We start from the raw sequence: 17,310 nt of genomic DNA on the forward strand, positions 1-17,310 counted from the left end.
AAAGCGGGGCTGGTTGTATAGTGCATCATTCAAGGAGTCCCGCCTTTGAGTGCAGGTGTCTGTTTCAAAATAGTACAAAAGAATCATTACAACATTGGGAGACTGTTCAGAGCAGATTCCTCTTGGAAAGAGCAGTACTGGAGTAATTTCCTGAGATAAAATAAGTTTGGGTTTATAGGGCTGGCACTCCAGAGATGTTCTCTTCCTTCAGTTTAATATTTCTTCAAGTGAGGTCCCTGGGCACCATGTGAGGTGGACTCACATGGGTTGGTTTTTTGTTTGTTTTTTTGTTTTTTAGATTTTATTTATTTATTTGAGAGAGAGAGAACAAGTCAGGAGGAGGGGCAGAGGGAGAGGGAGAAGTAGGCTCTCCACTGAGTGGGAGCCCAGGGGCTCGATCCCAGGACCCTGAGATCATGACCTGAGCCAGGGGCAGATGCTCACCCGACTGAGCCACCCAGGCGCCCCTCACACAGGGTTCTTAATAAAAATGTAAGTTCCTCTGTGCTACCTCATGCTGAGTCAGGATCTTTGGGTGGATCTAGGAATCTGAGTTTTAATCTCGCCTTGTATAGTTTTTATCCAAATTGACATGTGCACACCACTGTTTAGTAACTGCCTGGAGATGTAGGCGAGGCACTGCCAGGTGTGTTCTTCTGCCTGGACTGTGGCCTCACGATCCATGCAGCCTTCCCATGGGCGTGGTTCACTGAGACTCAGATGGACGGACAGTCACCAAGTCCAGGTACCATGCATCCAGCTCCCGATTCATCCTCTCCAGGGCTCTGCCCACGACTCTAAGTTCTTTCTCCTCCCTGTCCCTTTGTTATTTGAAGTCACAGCTTGGATCACGCCTAACTTAAAAAAAACATTTTCCAATCTTGTCATTACTCAGTGTTGATGACGGTGTGGTTAGTAGAAGGGAACACTCACACCCAGATGCTGGTAGTGCAAACTGTACAATCCATCTGAGGGCCTTCTAGCAATCTGCAGTGAGAAACTATGAATTCTATTTCCAGGAATGAACCCCAAGGGAAAATGAGAGAGCCTGGCAAAGGCTGATATTGAACAATATTCATCAGAGCCTTGTTTATAATACTGATAAATATTTAACAGATAGGGAACTTGTCAGAATCATAAAATTAAAATGTGAGGTAGTCATTAAAAATTCTGCTGTCACAAAACACCTACCAGGTTAAAAAGTACTTTTATCTATTTTTTTAAAAAGATGAAAGTCTCTCTATAGAATAATTCTAATTTTCTCCCCACCAATTTCTCAATTTCTATCTGCAGAGAAATAGATCTAGTGCTTAAAAATAAGTATCTTTAGGTCAGGAGCTTCTACAGGCAGAGAAAAGAGCAGGAACCCCAAGGATGATGTAACCTAAATCTTCAGCAAACTCACATTAATTTATTGCCTGAGATCAGCCTGCTAGAATGGTTAGAAGTCTGGCTTTGTGGTCAGATGGAAGTCGGAAATTAGAAACCGAAACACGTATGGCAGTGGCTTTCAAACCTCAGCATGTAAAAGGATCATCTGGGGAGCTGGCTAAAATGCAGGTTCCTTGGCCCCACTTCTAGAAATTTCTATGTAAGAGATGGGGCTTAATAACTTCATTTTAGTAATCCCCCGATGTAGTTTTGTTGCAGGGGACCACAGGGTAGTAGCATCTGGGGGGAGGGGGTAGTACAAGCTGGAGAGAGAACCCAAGGTGAGATCTAGGGAAGCGAAGGGCCCTGGGAAGCTAGGGGGAAGGGCAACAAAGGGGATGTGAAACTTTAACATTATTCCTGTATTTTCCATTATAAACTAGGACTATTTACTATAATACCAGGACTACTGAATAGTCTGAAAGCCCTTTGTAGGCTAAACTTGAGAACATGGCTATCATTTTAAACATGATTTCCAGTGGAAAATATGTTTCAAGTTTTAAACAACTAACTCCCATCGGAACTTTTAGGATTCAATTTGTTCCTATACAGGCAACTATCTGTTACAGTTTTCATGCCATGAGAACCACCCCAACCCTGATATAACAATTTAGAGGTCCTTCAATTTTTCACATTGACTTTGGCTCATTTATCAAAACAGAAAGAAAAAAGATAAACCTAGTTTTGAGGGAAAAGGACAGGTATCCACTATTAAATAGAAGATTACATCCAATCTCAAGTTAAAAGAAAAACAAATCAGCTTTTTGTCCTTATGTGCTTTACAAAGAGCTTTGGATTCTTAGCGTTCTGGGGGAGGGATAGCATGAGGAATAGGGGTAGAGCTTAAATGTTCTGTTCAGCATCCTTAGATTCAGTTTTGAATTTGGAACGGTCCCTTAAAATTCTATACATTTCAAATTCAACTACTCTGAAGAATAAATGCTTGAACAAATCTCTTTTGGCAAAGCATGGAGTAGGAAACACTGAAGAGCTCCAATGCTGAGTATGTACACAAATGCGCTGTTGTACATTTATAATTTGAAGATGATGATACGTTGTTTAAAAGGAAGCTCAGATGTGAGTCGGAACCAAGTTTGAAAGCGTTGTCAACAGGAGGTGAGCTGGGTTGGTGGTTGTTTCCATGTCTCTATTGGTTAGGTACAAACAGTGGCAAGATTAAAGAGGCTTCAAATAAATAAATAAGTAAACTCTCTCCTCACATTTTAATTCATTTGCAAAATGAATATAAAAGCCCAAATTAAAAGCCCCAAGAGCTGAGCTGGTTGGTCAGTGTGAGCTGCAAAGGACTGAGGGTGTTCGGACTAGATATATGATATTTCCGACTTGAATAATAAAAACCTTGGTTCAAACAGAGTCGTTTGCTGAAGCAGAAGAGGAAGCCTAGTGCCTTGCTTGCCTGGCCCCTCGGTCCCTTGACCACAACGAATTAGACACTTACATCAGTCAGGAGTCTTCAATTCCAAGCAACAAATTGGGCCAGTTTTCCGATTGCTGGGAAAGCTAATGAACTATGCTTCAGAAAAGCCTGGAACCTGGGAAGCTCCGGAGCTGTGGGTAGCCAGAACGCAAGGGCAGTCTCTTCAGGGATTGTCACTGGAACCAGACTTGGTGCTCCTCAGCTCTGGTCGCCTTGCTTGGCTCACATGTCCATCCCTTGATCTAGAGGGGTGGGGACATCTTGAGGTAGCAGAAGAAGGGGGAAGTTGATCACAGGAAACTAAAACATGTGTCCCCTCCAACCCCAGGACCCAGGATTCTAGGACTCCTGTTATTATTACTCTTTCCATTTGCTCTCATCACAAGTAAAAATTTCTGTAACTATGCTTGTGGTGGATGTTAACTAGACTTATTATAGTGGTCATTTTGCAATACACACAAACACTGGATCATTATATTGTATACCTGAAACTTAACTAATGTTGTATGTCAAATAGGTCTCAATAAATAATGAAAAAAAAAAAGAAAATGTTTTTTAAAATTAAAAATCTGTACTAAGATAATGATTAAGATGGGAAAAAATTTGACCCGTCTTTCCCCTGCCAAAAAAAGAAAAAGAAAATTTCCTCTTGCAACAGCAAACCAAAGTGGCCCCAGCAAGCTAGCTGCAGGCTCTGTCTGAATTTTAAATTTTAATCTCAGAAAACAGTAGCACCAACATAGAAGTGAAAACGAAATTGGGAGGATAATAGCAATGTCTTTTGCAATTGCTTGTTTATTCAACACGTGTTAAGGGCTTAGATTTTTTGGTCAGATTATCTTGAATTTGTGTGACACTGGGTGCATTTCTTAATCTTCCCAGTTTCCTCATCTGTAAAAATGGGAGCCATAGGGTTTTTATTGGGTTGTTTTATGGGAAATGCTTTTTACAGTGCCTTGCCTTCTTAAACGGGAGTTCTTGTTATCTCAAATGTTAATCATGAATATTTATAGTCACATTTTAATGAGTTCATTTTCATAAGTTCATTAAAGCTTGGAGACAGAATGAACAGATAGATATTCTCGGATTCTTAACAACCAAGCCCAGGGGACTAACAAAGTGAATGGTGGTAATTCACCGAAGCTGCAGATCTGTGTTCTGTGAACCAAAGACACAGTCACTTGTGTCCAGGTACATAGCTGGTATTTATATTTGCCAGTAGCTGGGGCAACGCTGTAGAAAGAATATTACACACGCTTACTTCAAAGATTTACCCTGACTTTTCCTGGAACAGTTTCCTGCCTAGTGACTTCCTCATAATGGCACGGAGTCCGTGTTTCTGTAGGCTTGTGATGTAATCACAATCGGTACATCCTCCACCCTTTGGCAAACAGGAGCAGTTGCTGTGACTCTTGGTTTCATCATCGTGATGACTCAAGTACAGATGAGGTTCAGGCCAGCAGTGTGGACCGGGAATTATGAAACCCAGGCTTCCGGAAGGAACTCACTAAAGGATTTTAAAACAAAGAGGGACTGAAGTCTGGGGAGAGAATTCCACTCACTTAGTTTATCTTAAGCACCTTGTTAGGAATGGGAAATGGGGAAAGGAACTGCTTCTAATGCAGATTTGCAAATTATCCTGGTGTGACCAGAGTTATGTCTGAGAGGGAAAGATTTCTGCCCCTCCACTGACAGAACACACTTCCTTCCTCTGGAGCTTGGGAGCTGCAAATGCCAGAGTTCCAAAACTCGATGCCAATTCTCCAGAACGTCCCCCTGTCTTATTATTTCTAAAACCAATGAACCCAAAGCATTTGTTTACCTTTTGATTCATCAACACACTGCTCACTGGCACTCTTAGAAGAAAAGGGCGATTCAGTACTTCTAGACTCTACCTGGGGAGACACGTAAACACATGAAATACTAAGACCAAGTAGAAAGCAGTGTGACATGCTCGCTCATTTTTGTGGCTCACAGGCTGGTGGGGCTGGACAGCTTTGTGAACTCGGATGCACACTTGGCAAAACCCCTTGCTCAGCTGGAGGAGATTTCAATCAGCAAGCTTATCTCTGCTTAATGGAACAGCGCCCACATTTGTCACCAGATCATGTTTGAAGGAACAGGCAACTTGTTGAAATCATTTCGGATGCAGGAAATCCTGTGTTTACTACCTAGGAAATACTACATAAAGATTTGGATTTTTCCCCCCTTGTAATGCTCTTTCCAATTGAAATTCAGCAACAGAGCCACTGCTGATAAGAAGAACACTGGCCAGGAAATGACAATATGGTGATAGCCAATTGTACACAATAGGCCTTACCTCTTTGTTCCCATCCTGGTTCTCAAAATTGCTTGATAGAATCACTTCCTTCGGGGAGTCCAGTCACTCACAGGTTCATGTCTCTTGAGTGCTGATGCCTTTAGAGAGGCATTGAAAGCTCCCTGTAAATGTGTAAAAGGATGGATGAGGGAAATGCCTAGAAAACACTGGACTCATCTGTAAAGATGCTGGGGGATCATGTATAAGTGGGACAGGAAGATTCTCTAGGTCTCAGTTAACCTAACTAAGTCAACTAAATGGGCGTGAAGTAGGCCCCTTTTGAAGTCACCAGCTTAAACAATAATATCTCTACTTGTGACTTAAGAGCTTCCTCTAGTCAAAAGATCAGGGGGACAAAATCTGATGGACATTACACAACATGATGAAAATAGGAAGTCATATATTTAAAGGAAAGAGACATCAGTAGAAGATGTTGATGGAGCACTAGAAGAAGGGTGAGCAGACGTGGAGCGTCGTTAGAATGTATCCAGCACTGTCCAAGAGTCACCAGTCTTAGAGTATTATTGACAAGGCTAGAATGGGCATGATTCCTCCTTCAATTTAACTTAGCTGTGAGATAGACCTGTACTTGTTTTTTTTCCTTTGTTTGATTTTGGTTGTTTTCTCATTTTTAAGTCAAACTTTTAGTTCATTTTTAGTCATTTCTCTTTTTAAGAAATGAAGGCATCAGCAAACATGCCTTTGCCTTTGAGTACAGTTTTTGCTATATTCTGTGTGTAGTGGCTATATTTTTATATGTAATGATGTTATATTCATAATTTTATGAATAAGACTTGACAGATTTAGCAAATAAAAATAAGATCTCCAGTTAAATTTTTAATTTCAGAAAAACATTAAATTTTTAGTGTATGTCCTAAATACCGTACAGAATGTACTTATACTAAAAAAAATGATTTATTATCTGAAATTACAAGTTAACTGGGTGTCCTGTATTTTATCTGGCAACCCTTATTATAAATAGATCTTAGATGTAGTTTTGGTTCACTCTGACCCAATATTTTTTGGAGGATGTTCCTCTCAAATGAGTATGATGTCTTTTGCTTAAACTTTTATTGTTAAATTCTATTCTTTTTGTGTATGTGTGGTTCATTTTTGGGAATGTAACCATAGGCAAGTGGGTCCCAACGAGGGACAATTTTACTCCCCAGGGTCACATCTGACAAGGTCTGGAGACATTTTTGGTTGTCAGAACTCGGGGAGGTATGCTAATGGGTAGAGGGTAGTGATGCTGCTTAGTATCCTACAATGCACACAATAGCCCTCACAATAAAGAATTTTATTTAGCATAAAATATAACAGCTACTGTTGAGAAACACTACCATAAACATTTGAAAAGAGGGGTTTATCATTTCAACTGTATCTTTGTTTAAAATACATCTATTGATCAATTTCATCAATTGCATTATTCACATCAACTCTGTTTGTATATTCGATTTGCCAGAGAAAGAGAGTGATCATTTATTGAGATCCTCCAGTATGTTAGAACTTGTTCCTGGTGCTGCAAATCTTCAGTGAACACCACAAACTTCTCTGACTTTATGGAGCTTTTATTTTACTGGGTTGGGTAAGATGAGGTGACATATTAAACAAATGATTCACAAAATATATATAAGTCTTATGAAGAAAATAGAGCAGAGAGTAGGGAAAGGTGCTGGGAAGGGTGTGAGTTGTAGTTGTAAAATGAGTGGCAAGGAAGTCATTACCGAGAAGGTTGTGTTGGAAGAAAGGTGGGGAGGAGGTGACAGCGAAAGTGATGTCATAGCTAAGGATAGAGTGGTTTAGGCAAAGGAAACAGAAATGCGAAGGCTCTGCTGTAGGCCCCTGCTTGGTATGATCAAGGAAGAAGAGGAAGCCAGTGCGGCTGGAGCAAAGGGAGGAAGAGGGAAAGTAGTGAGGATGAGGTCAGAGGGGGAACGGTGCTGGCAAGTGTCCAGATCATTTAGGGGGTAGGAGGCCCTTGTGAGAACTGTCACGTTGACTTCTAAGTGAGATAGAGAGCCTCTGGAGAGTTTAAGTAGAGTGATAAGATTTTACATACATTTTGAAAGCATCACTTTGGCTGTCGTGTTGAAAACAGACCGTGGGGTGTGGGGAAGTGGGGGAAAGCCTGAAGCAAAGAGACCAGTTGGGAGACCATTGCCATAACCCAGAAGGGAGAGGATGGTGCTGTGTCCGGGACGGTGACAGTGGAGATTGTGAGAATGGATTGAATTCATCAGGCACACGTACACACTGCTGGTGGGAATACAAAACGGTGCCATCCCTACAAGGGGAATTTAGCAATCTTGAACAAAATGACCTATGTGTCTATTCTTTGACCCAACGATCCCACTTCTAGGAATTTAGACTAGAAATATAACTTCAACAACAAGAAAGATGCACAAGGTTATTCACTGCAACGACATATGTAATTGGAGAATACTGGGGTTGGTTGAATAAGCAGTGTTACCTGCACACAATGCAGTAAAAAAAAAAAAAAAAAAGAGTGCGGTTGAAGATCTGTATGAATGGATAGGGAGGGTAATTTCCAGCAGGTATTACGTGTAAAAGACTCACTGTAAAAAAGCACATGTGGCATGCTATCTTTTGTGTAAAAGAAAAAAAAAAGGGAAAAATAAGTAAACACACATGTATCTGTTTAACATTACAAAAAAAACAAAGGAAAGGTAAACCAGAAAACACTAAAGTTGGATACATACAAGGAAGGGTAGGGATAGGGGGTGGGGTAAAAGGATACAGGAGGGTGACACTTCAGTGAATATACCTTTTCATATAGTTTTGGTTTTGAAATTGTTAGTAGCCTACACGTTCAAAAATAAAAAAAAATTAAATAAGAATGAGGAGACAAAATCCAAGTAACACTGAAAGAAAATGGGCACAAACGAGTCAGAGTGTATTTCAAATGATTACTATAACCACACCAAAGGGAGAGAAAAAAAGAATGAACCCATCCATGTAACTTATGAACACAGTTTTTGGTCATACATCCTCAGTCTGGGACAGAGTAGGATGTGGGGAGGGGAAGCAGAAGAGGGCAGAATAGATTCTGTACCCTCTAGTAGGTTAGGTTTTTGTCGTGTTATGTAAGAAGCAATTTTGAAACAAACATTGTGTGCCTCTGGATGGGATTCTCTGATAGTGCCCATGCTGCATTCCAGCACACAACGGATAACCTCAACATAAAAAAAAAGAAACTCAGACAAACACAATACAAAGGAAATTCTAGTTAAAAAAAGGGGGGGGGGGGCTTGCATTCCTTGTCTTGTGGTACCCCTCCATCTTCAAAGCCGGCAATCACAGTACTCCAACCTCTGCCTCTTTCCTCACATCTCCTTCTCTGTCTCTGAGGTTCCTACCTCCCTCCTCAAAGGATGCTTGTAATTACACTGGGCCTGCCTGGCTGATCTGGCATAATCTATGTCAAAATCCTTACTTAATCACACCTGCAATGTCTTCTTTGCTGTGTAAGGGGACATGTTCACAGGTTCTGGGAATTAGGACATAGGACATTCTGCCTCCCAGAGGACTACTGTTCAAAACTGTCACTATCCCAGCACACGAAGATCAGAGAGTTTAAGAGTCTGGAAAATATGACAACTAAAGCACTATCTGATCTTGGACTAGATCCTTTTCTGGAGGGGAGAAAGGCTATCAGGGATATTCATTATTCTATCAACTAACAAAATTGGAACTTGGGTGGTTAGTTAGATGCAAATACCAATATAAAGTCATGAGGTCGGTCAATGTACTGAGGTTCTGTACAAGAGGTTTCCTACTCTTAGGAAAGGCACACTGGAATACTCAGGAATTTTAAGGGCCATGATGTAAGTAACTTGCTCTCAAATGGTTCAGAAAAAAACATTATCTGTATGCACACACACAAAGGGAGAACAAGCGAATGATGAAGCGAACGGGGTAAAACGTTAACATTAAGTGAACCTGAGAAAAGGGCATAAGATATTCCTTGCGCTATTTTAATTTTTGCAATATTTTTCTAAGTTTGAAATTATTTCCAAGTAAAAAGCTTTAAAAAAAAATCATCGGGCGCCTGGGTGGCTCAGTTGGTTAAGCGACTGCCTTCGGCTCAGGTCATGATCCTGGAGTCCCTGGATCGAGTCCCGCATTGGGCTCCCTGCTCGGCAGGGAGCCTGCTTCTGCCTCTGACCCTCCCCCCTCTCATGTGCTCTCTCTCTCTCTCATTCTCTCTGTCTCAAATAAATAAATAAAATCTTTAAAAAAAAAAAATCATCTATCCAACCTGTCACTTAGTCCCAGACTTCTGAGTTTACAGGTTTGAAGGTCTCTAAGGATGGGTGAACTCATTATCGCAGGAGGCAGCGGTCTGATGGCCGGCAGCTCAAGGAGTTTGAAAGTTCTCTACAAGATGAGCTCTAGGGGAGCCTGGGGGGCTAGGTCGGTTAAGTGACGGACTCTTGATCTCAGCTCAAGTCTTGATCTCAGGGTGGGACGTTCAAGCCCTGCATTGGGCTCCACGTTTTTATAAAAAAAAAAAAAAAAAAGATGACCTCAATTTGTTGGTGACTTTCACCGATTGGTTGTAGCCCTGCCAACTGGTGTAGGCAGAATAAGTCTTCGCCCTCTTCAGATACGAGGCCAGCTGTCCTGTCGCCTTAGTAATGGGTTTTGCAGGCTTCAAGTTTCTTGTCAGTGGATGCTTCTGAGTCAGTTTCTAAACCTCCTCACTGGGATGCATTTTCTTTTGTCGGAGTTGCTCTTACAAGGCAGTACCTGTTAGAACGCGGCATTCCGGCGGGGCCCATCCACTCACTTTGATTTGTTCCTTCCTCCTCTTCCAACCACACTCTTCCTGGGTTACCACAACCTCTCCAGGGAAAAGCCCCGTTGATGATATACATTGATTTTCTGACTAAATAATGCACATAAGCGGTGTTGGTGCAGACCCAATGGGACTCTAGGGATCAGTGTTACCACAGTTACCTGGTAAAACAAAAGGAAGCCCTCACGTGAGCTTCTTCGCTGCTGACATGGAATCCGCCCTCAGCCATTGACCTTCCACCTTTTCCTTCCACGCAGCCAGGGCAGAGGCTCTGCTTTCGGCTGTGGCTGGGGAACTGTGCAATTAGGAGAAGTGGGTTTAATTTTAGCGAGGGAGTTGGCTGCCACGAATCCCTAGCTCCCAGGGACTTCGAGCCTCAGAGGCAGGACTACAACATCCTGCAGCGGAACTTTTGGAACTTCCCAAAAAAGGTGTTTGGGAGACATGCCTAGGGTTACAGCTCACATCTGATGGCAACAGACAAACTCTGGAAGTGAGTTCTTAGGTTCTGGTGTTGCTCAGAAATCAGCGTAAGGGAACTTGGCAGTCATCTTCCGCGGGGAATCCTTTAATGACTATAGGTAGTTTCAGGATTGTTCAGGCTCACCTTTGCCACATTCTTGTGGGAAAGTCCATGATGAGGGTCACCTTTGGCATGTTCTTTTGAAAGAAAGTCAATGCTAATTGCCCTCGAAGCATCATTTCCCCAGGTCATGTAAGAGAATCTCCTTTCCTACCTGCATTAATCTTTAGCAGGGACCCCCACTCCTAACAACACCTCTAGCAGACGTTAGAAGTCCAACCTTTTAGTGTGAACTCACCAGCCATAAAAATGTCAGGTCACTAAACAGCTGTTGCTTTTCAGGGTGAAATATCTCACATTCAAGGCAGTAGGAGAGCTGTTTTCTGCAAAAGGTGTTTTAAGAGAATTCTTAATAATGAAGTCTTTATTATGGTGGAGGTTTGAGGGAAGAAAGACCGAGAGAAAAAGGACAGGCTCTTCCTGTGAGCCTTCAGATGACAGTCAACTTGCAGAAACTCAAACTGGAAATCCTAAAGGCTTATAATCTGAACTGCCTAAGTGTGAATTAGATTACTAGTGATTTTCTGACCCCCCACCTCCACTCCCCTGCTTTCTAAAGAGTTAAGGAATGGACAGCAAGATCCTTTGGGTGTAAGAGTTAATCAGGAGGTTTTAGAGACAGGGCTGAAGTCTCAAAGGGTAGTGGTCTGAATGGAAGTCCAAGGAAGTGTGAGAAGCTACCCTGTTGGGCTTTACACACAGGGTGATACACACAGATGTGAATGAACTGGGGAAGTCAAAGGGCACAATAAATCATCAAAGGGAGTTTAGCTAAGAGGAGTATGTAAAAGGGAGTAAGGCAACTTGACTTGATTTGGTAGGGAAGTGTCTTGGCCATCCACACACGGGCTTTTCTCTTTTTAAGCAGCTGGTGGAGACACTTCCTTCTCTCCCCTGTGCCCGTCTTCCTGAGTTGCTGCTCAGCATTACAATCACTTCCTCTCTGGGCACCCCTTCCCATCCCAGGAAAGTCAGGGCAGTTCCTCTACACTGGAGGTGGGGGTAGGAGAATGGGGTGAGGACACTAACAAGAGATGCTCACCATCCCATGGTGGAGGATTGCAGGTTCCTTTGCCATAGCAATGTCCCCACATGACCATAATGGGTATAAATGAAATGGGAGATGGTACCGAAGACCAATATAGAACTGTTTCTTCCTCCTTCCAGTAGAAGAAACTGTAGGCGTAGAAGCATAAAAAACAAATACTTTATGTAAATGACATGAGAAAATTATACTTGGGGATCTCTCTTTTTCCCATGGGGGAAGAAAACTGTATCAAGGTTTGATAAAAATAAGGATCTCCTTTGTTAAAAACCCTTAGTGTGCAATCCTATGTTCATGTTGTTTGTTTGACACCATGGAAACATAGTTGATTGCAGTAGACAAAAGTATGTCAGGGAAAAGACCAAAGGTTAGATCGAGGTTTTTCCCCCCAAGACCAGTGAAAAATAATTCTGATTGGTCTTTGCTATGAAAAACATGAAAATCCTTATAAACAGGAAACTCCTTCCTCCAGGGGTTCCAAACTTTCTCCAAGATAAAGAACTATAGATTTTAAGCCATCTCTTAATGGTAGACTCACCAGGTTTTTAGACTTCAATAGAGTTCATATTAACAGGGGCACAGGGATATAGAGACAAACCAATATATACACCACTTTGAAAAAATGGGCACCTAGCCCAACATAGTGATGGTCTATAAATGACTTGGATGCAAAAAACCCTAGAACCCTGACTTTAGATCTACACACAGTCCAGTGGTTCTTGAAGCTAGCTAGTGATCTGGAACTGAATGGTATCAAGTAGCTGTTAAACCTTGGGAGTTCTTATTTTAGGTTTACTACTTGGTAGGAAAACAGCTGATGTTATTAAAAAAAAAAAAAAACCTACTCAGAAAACTCAGAACTTGATCTTTTGAATAACTGCGTCTAAACTAGTTTAATAAAGATTAACCTTTTGCTTCACATAAACCCATGTTAGGTTACAGAAAAGGAGCAAAGTCCTGGAGGGTTCAAGTAGCTTCGTCCCTTTAACAGAAGTACATTTTCCCCCAGCAATGATTTTTTTAGGAGAAATTGAAGACGTAAAAGGAAATGTAATGATCTGAAAGTTTCATATTTTTCTCTACTTCTATCAATATTCCATGAGCAACTGAGGGTCTAGGTGGTTTTGTACACAGCTCCACACCCAAATGTACAAATTGGTAATTGTATGTTCAGTTTATGGGATGGAATAAAAAAACTGTCTACCATGCAGAAAGCTCTCTCCCATCTGAATGCCCTCCATAAGAGAAAAGTAGTCGTCTTTGGATACCAAGCAGTACCCACGGACTAGATGAAATACAAGATAGTTGGCAGTTTTAAGACCATCATGAGTCCATTCCAAAGATCAGAAGTGCTTAGGTCCTCTATCAACCACCAGGACAATTTGTTTTTAGCTTGACTTCAAATTGGGTTGAGGATGGCCAGGCAGCCAAAGCAACGTGGGGCCAAGAAAAAGCCCCAATTTTCAGAGGATATAATACACATCCCTTGTTCTGCACAGGTGATACTTCTCATCTTGACCTATATCATAAATTAATTTTAAAAAAGGAAATGCTTCAAAATGTAAACAATTTTGATTCTCGAGACCAGACATTCTTATCACCAGTTGAATAATTTCACCAGTAGCCATGCTGAGAAACTGTAACTCTATGGAGTCATACAAAGAGGTTATAGAAAAGTGACAGAAAGAGGTAGCATATATCAGTCTGTGAACATACTGAATGCTACCATAGCAAAAAACTGTACAATTCTAGGTCCAGTATGTACAAGCTAAAAAATATGTATATATTCTTGACTTAGCAAACAATTGTCAATATTTAATAGTGCAAAGTACAAAGAAGTTTGATAATGCTGTTTTAATAACTCACAGAGAGCATATACATACACCCAATGAATTCGTCTCTTTATTGCATATTGCTTTTTAAAAAAAAAGTACAATCTCATAGCACATACAACATTTTTTTTCTTGGTACTATAACAACAGTCTTGCACCTAAAGACTAAGAGGTTCCAACTACTAAGCTAATAAGATACAAGACATGTAATTAAGTTTACAAATTATAATGCTTTCTTTTTGGCATTAATTTAAAAAAACAAACAAAAAACTTTAAAATACACACCCAAGAGAGAAAAGTGGCTACTTACACCAGCACCAATCTAAAAAGTAGATTTTTTTTTTCAACAATGGCACATGGAATTACCTGCACAAAGCTTTTGGGGAAAGAAACCAAAAATGGATATGGTAAGGCCTACCAGGATGGCCGTATCAAAATGAGGATGATTACAAAGGGCAAGAGGGACACACTACACGGGCTTGCTCCTTTATGTGACACTCCATCCACTTGTCCATTCCTTAAACTGTAAAACAAAGCCATTTTCAAAATACAGTTCCAAAATTGAGCCAGACCAAATTTCTCTTGCTATAAATAGAAAAGAAGATAGAGGCACTTTTGTTAAGGAATAGACACATCCACCATCATCTCCCATTCCTAATCTTCAAGCCTTTTGGAGCAAAGTCTCTGTCTGCACCTTTAACCCGGTGCATTTGCAGACCTTGGTTACTAGGGGCTGGGGAGCACAACCTCTGCTGTGAGTTTATGACCGCCTTATTAGCTAGAGTCATTTACTTCCATAAAATGGGTAGAAAGTCTCTAAGCTTGCAATGAGGGGGAAAAAAAATGTAAAACCACTGCTCTTGACAACTCTTAGAGCACTATTTCACAGCTTTCACATAGTGCAGAGACCTTGCCATCTGCACTAAGCATTATAGTTTATACAGATCATTTTTAAATAGCATGATTCCTGTACAGCGCATATTGGTATTCTATTCACCCCTTTATCCCCATTAGAACATAAGCTCCTTGGGGGCAGGGACTTTGTCTTGCTTATTACTGTAGCCCTACTAAGCCTGGCACATAGTAGGTGTTTAATAAATATTTGTTAATTGACTGAAAGACTCAATTTAGTGAGTAAATAATGTTCTAGTGCAACAGGACAAACTACTCTCTCCACAGGAAACCCAACCACAACAGGATTGATAGAAAGAAAAGAGAGAATCTTAGCCCCCCTCCCCCACTACAAATAAATAAAGCAAAGCCAAAAAACAAAAAAAAAAGTAACAGTCCTCTTTATATATAATTTAAGGATATTAAGAGTTGGTAGGTTAATGGTAAGCATCTATATTTTATTTTCTAATGTTCATTGTTTTTTATTCATTTCTCCCTGAGAGCTTTATCTTTTGGACTGAAATTTTACAGGTAGCTTTATTGACACACAATTTAAAATGACAACATATAAACAACAAACCACTTCAAACATACTTAGAGATAAATAGATCTTGGCATCTCTGTTGGTGTTGTTGACATTCTGTGCATTCACTAAGTGTCCTTTAGTCCAGACCCATATAGATAGAAGATGCAGCTTGTCCTACAAAATAGGAAAAAAAAAAAAAAAAGAAAAGAAAAAAAAGGCACCCCATAAAAAATTTTAAATAATTTTTATCCCTTCAGAGAATCCCTCCTTTTAGGTCTTGGGTGGGAAATTTTTATTTTTAAAGTTTATATATCTCTATTGTTATAACAACAAGCACATTCTGGCAACCTTGTTCTTTAACAAGAGCATGAATTGCATTCAGATAAATAGTGTTCTTTTCAAAAGCAATGTAAAGAAATCTTCAAGAGCGCTTGGCAGAGAACTCAATGAAATTAGGGGAAAAAGAATTGATGCCCAAGTTTTAAATATATATAAAAAAAAAAGTCTGATTGACATTCTACATAAGTCAGATTGTGTGCAAGATGTTCTCAATAAACATTTACAGACTGCACCCCCACACCAATGTCAGAAATTCTAAGCTGGTCCTATCAGTCACTGATGGGCTACACCAGTGTCACATCGTCAACTATCAAAAACCATTTTAAATATATTTTTCCAACACCAGTTTCACCAGTGAAAATAATTTCAAAGTATACCAAGCTTGGAAACCATAAAATATTTCTCAAGCCTTCTTTTTTTTTTTTGCTTTTGTTTTTCCTTTTTACTCTAGGGAATGTCTCTGTCATCTCTTTCAGGAGATAGCATTGTGCTTCTGAATAGCCGTGGTGTTCAGGGGAAGAAAATGAGCCATACTCATTATGAATGCATACACAAAGGGTTTCTGAGCACATACATTAACATAGATTTTTTTTTTTTAACCATACATATAGGTCTCCAGACAACACTCAGACTTCTATATACATTTTTTTAATATATATGTACACATACATTTACATACACATACATTCACGCATTCACTCACAGATGAAGGAAGAAATTGCCACTGTTTGGATTGCAAGGCAGTGTAATGAAAAGTTCTAGTCACTTCAAAGGGCTGCTAATGAGCGTTCTAAAAAAGTATCCAAGGAAAATTAGAAATTAAGTTTTGTGACTGGTCTCTCTCGGCTGCTGTCCGTCATCTGGTTGGTAATACGCTTGCGATTCCGTTTCAGTTTAGAAAGGTCTTTGTCAAATACTTCTCCTGAGCGTAGAGCTGAAACCAGGTCATCGAACTCTCCACCCTCTTCACTATTCTCTTTTGCTTTCCTCATTTTACGTTCCCTTTCACGTTGTTCTTTGAGCTGCAAATAGAAAGCATCCTCTTACAGAAGTGTCAAAGTGTTGTTTTGTTTTCAGTGGAGATGAAGTCTTTGAAGTATGGCCATACTCCAGTCACATCAACCCATGTGCATCCAATAGCTGCTAAGCCACTCGGACCTCACAAGAGAGGGGGAACTGGGACTTGAGGTCTTATTGTAGAAGCAATGAATAATGAAGAAAGACGACCACTACTTTGTGATTAGACACTCACCATCTAGAATCTAGGTAAACCTCATGATATTCTAGTTAAAACAAGAGCAATCGAGGCAATTCCTGTTGCTACAATGGAACCAGGAAGTTATCACTGAACAGACCCCAAATACTGGTTTCTTTGATAGTACAGACAGACTAAAGCAAATGCTCATCGGGCCACTGTCCTCACATCAAAGGCTCAGCTTCTATCTCCTGTGGATGCCTGGAGCCTGCTACACACAAGTTTATGGAAAGCCAAATTATACACGTACATTATAGAAAATTTAGATAATTCATATAAACAAGAGTGGGAAAATCATCGTTAATCCTACTGTTAAGAGATAACCATTGTGAACGTGCTGGGGGTATACCCCACCACTATCATTTTCCTTATTAACACTTACCTTACCAAAAAAAAAAAAAAAGATTTCACATAGAAATAATTTTTTTAGCTTTTTTTTATTACTAAATATTCTTTGAAAACATGACTTTAAAGGACTGAATAAATATTCCATTATGTAGCTGTTGTACCATTTGAAGCTAATGCCTGGTTGGTAAATGTTCAGGTTGTTTCGTGTGAGGGCTATTATAAAGACTGCTGTTCTCTTTGGGCAAACTTATGATTATGTCTTTAGAATAACTTCTAAGAAATGAAACTCCAGGTCAGAGGATGTAGAAATATATTTTTTCAGGCTTTGGATATACATTGCCAGATTGCCCAAGAGAAACTTACACTGATTTAAACTCTGAGCAGCATTCTAGAGAGCACCTTGATGCCCTCCTTCCTGCAGGCACATCACAGCTCTGTCTACACACCAAGGAGAGCACCTTGATGCCCTCCTTCCTGCAGGCA

The 17,310-nt window shown here is 40.4% G+C and overlaps 1 protein-coding gene across 2 annotated transcripts in view; it reads right to left on the bottom strand.

Moving 5' to 3' along the window:
* Positions 1–15,637: 15,637 nt before the first annotated feature.
* Positions 15,638–17,310, bottom strand: part of DAAM1 (dishevelled associated activator of morphogenesis 1) — a 112,863-nt gene continuing 111,190 nt past the window's right edge. For both annotated transcript variants that reach the window (XM_021701535.1, XM_044918419.1), the window contains one exon: positions 15,638–16,246. In XM_021701535.1, the coding sequence (XP_021557210.1) occupies positions 16,037–16,246 (210 nt within the window). In that variant the 3' untranslated portion in view covers positions 15,638–16,036. The remainder of the gene's footprint in view (positions 16,247–17,310) is intronic.

This window comes from Neomonachus schauinslandi, chromosome 9 (assembly GCF_002201575.2).
Source record: "Neomonachus schauinslandi chromosome 9, ASM220157v2, whole genome shotgun sequence".
NCBI lineage: Eukaryota > Metazoa > Chordata > Mammalia > Carnivora > Phocidae > Neomonachus > Neomonachus schauinslandi.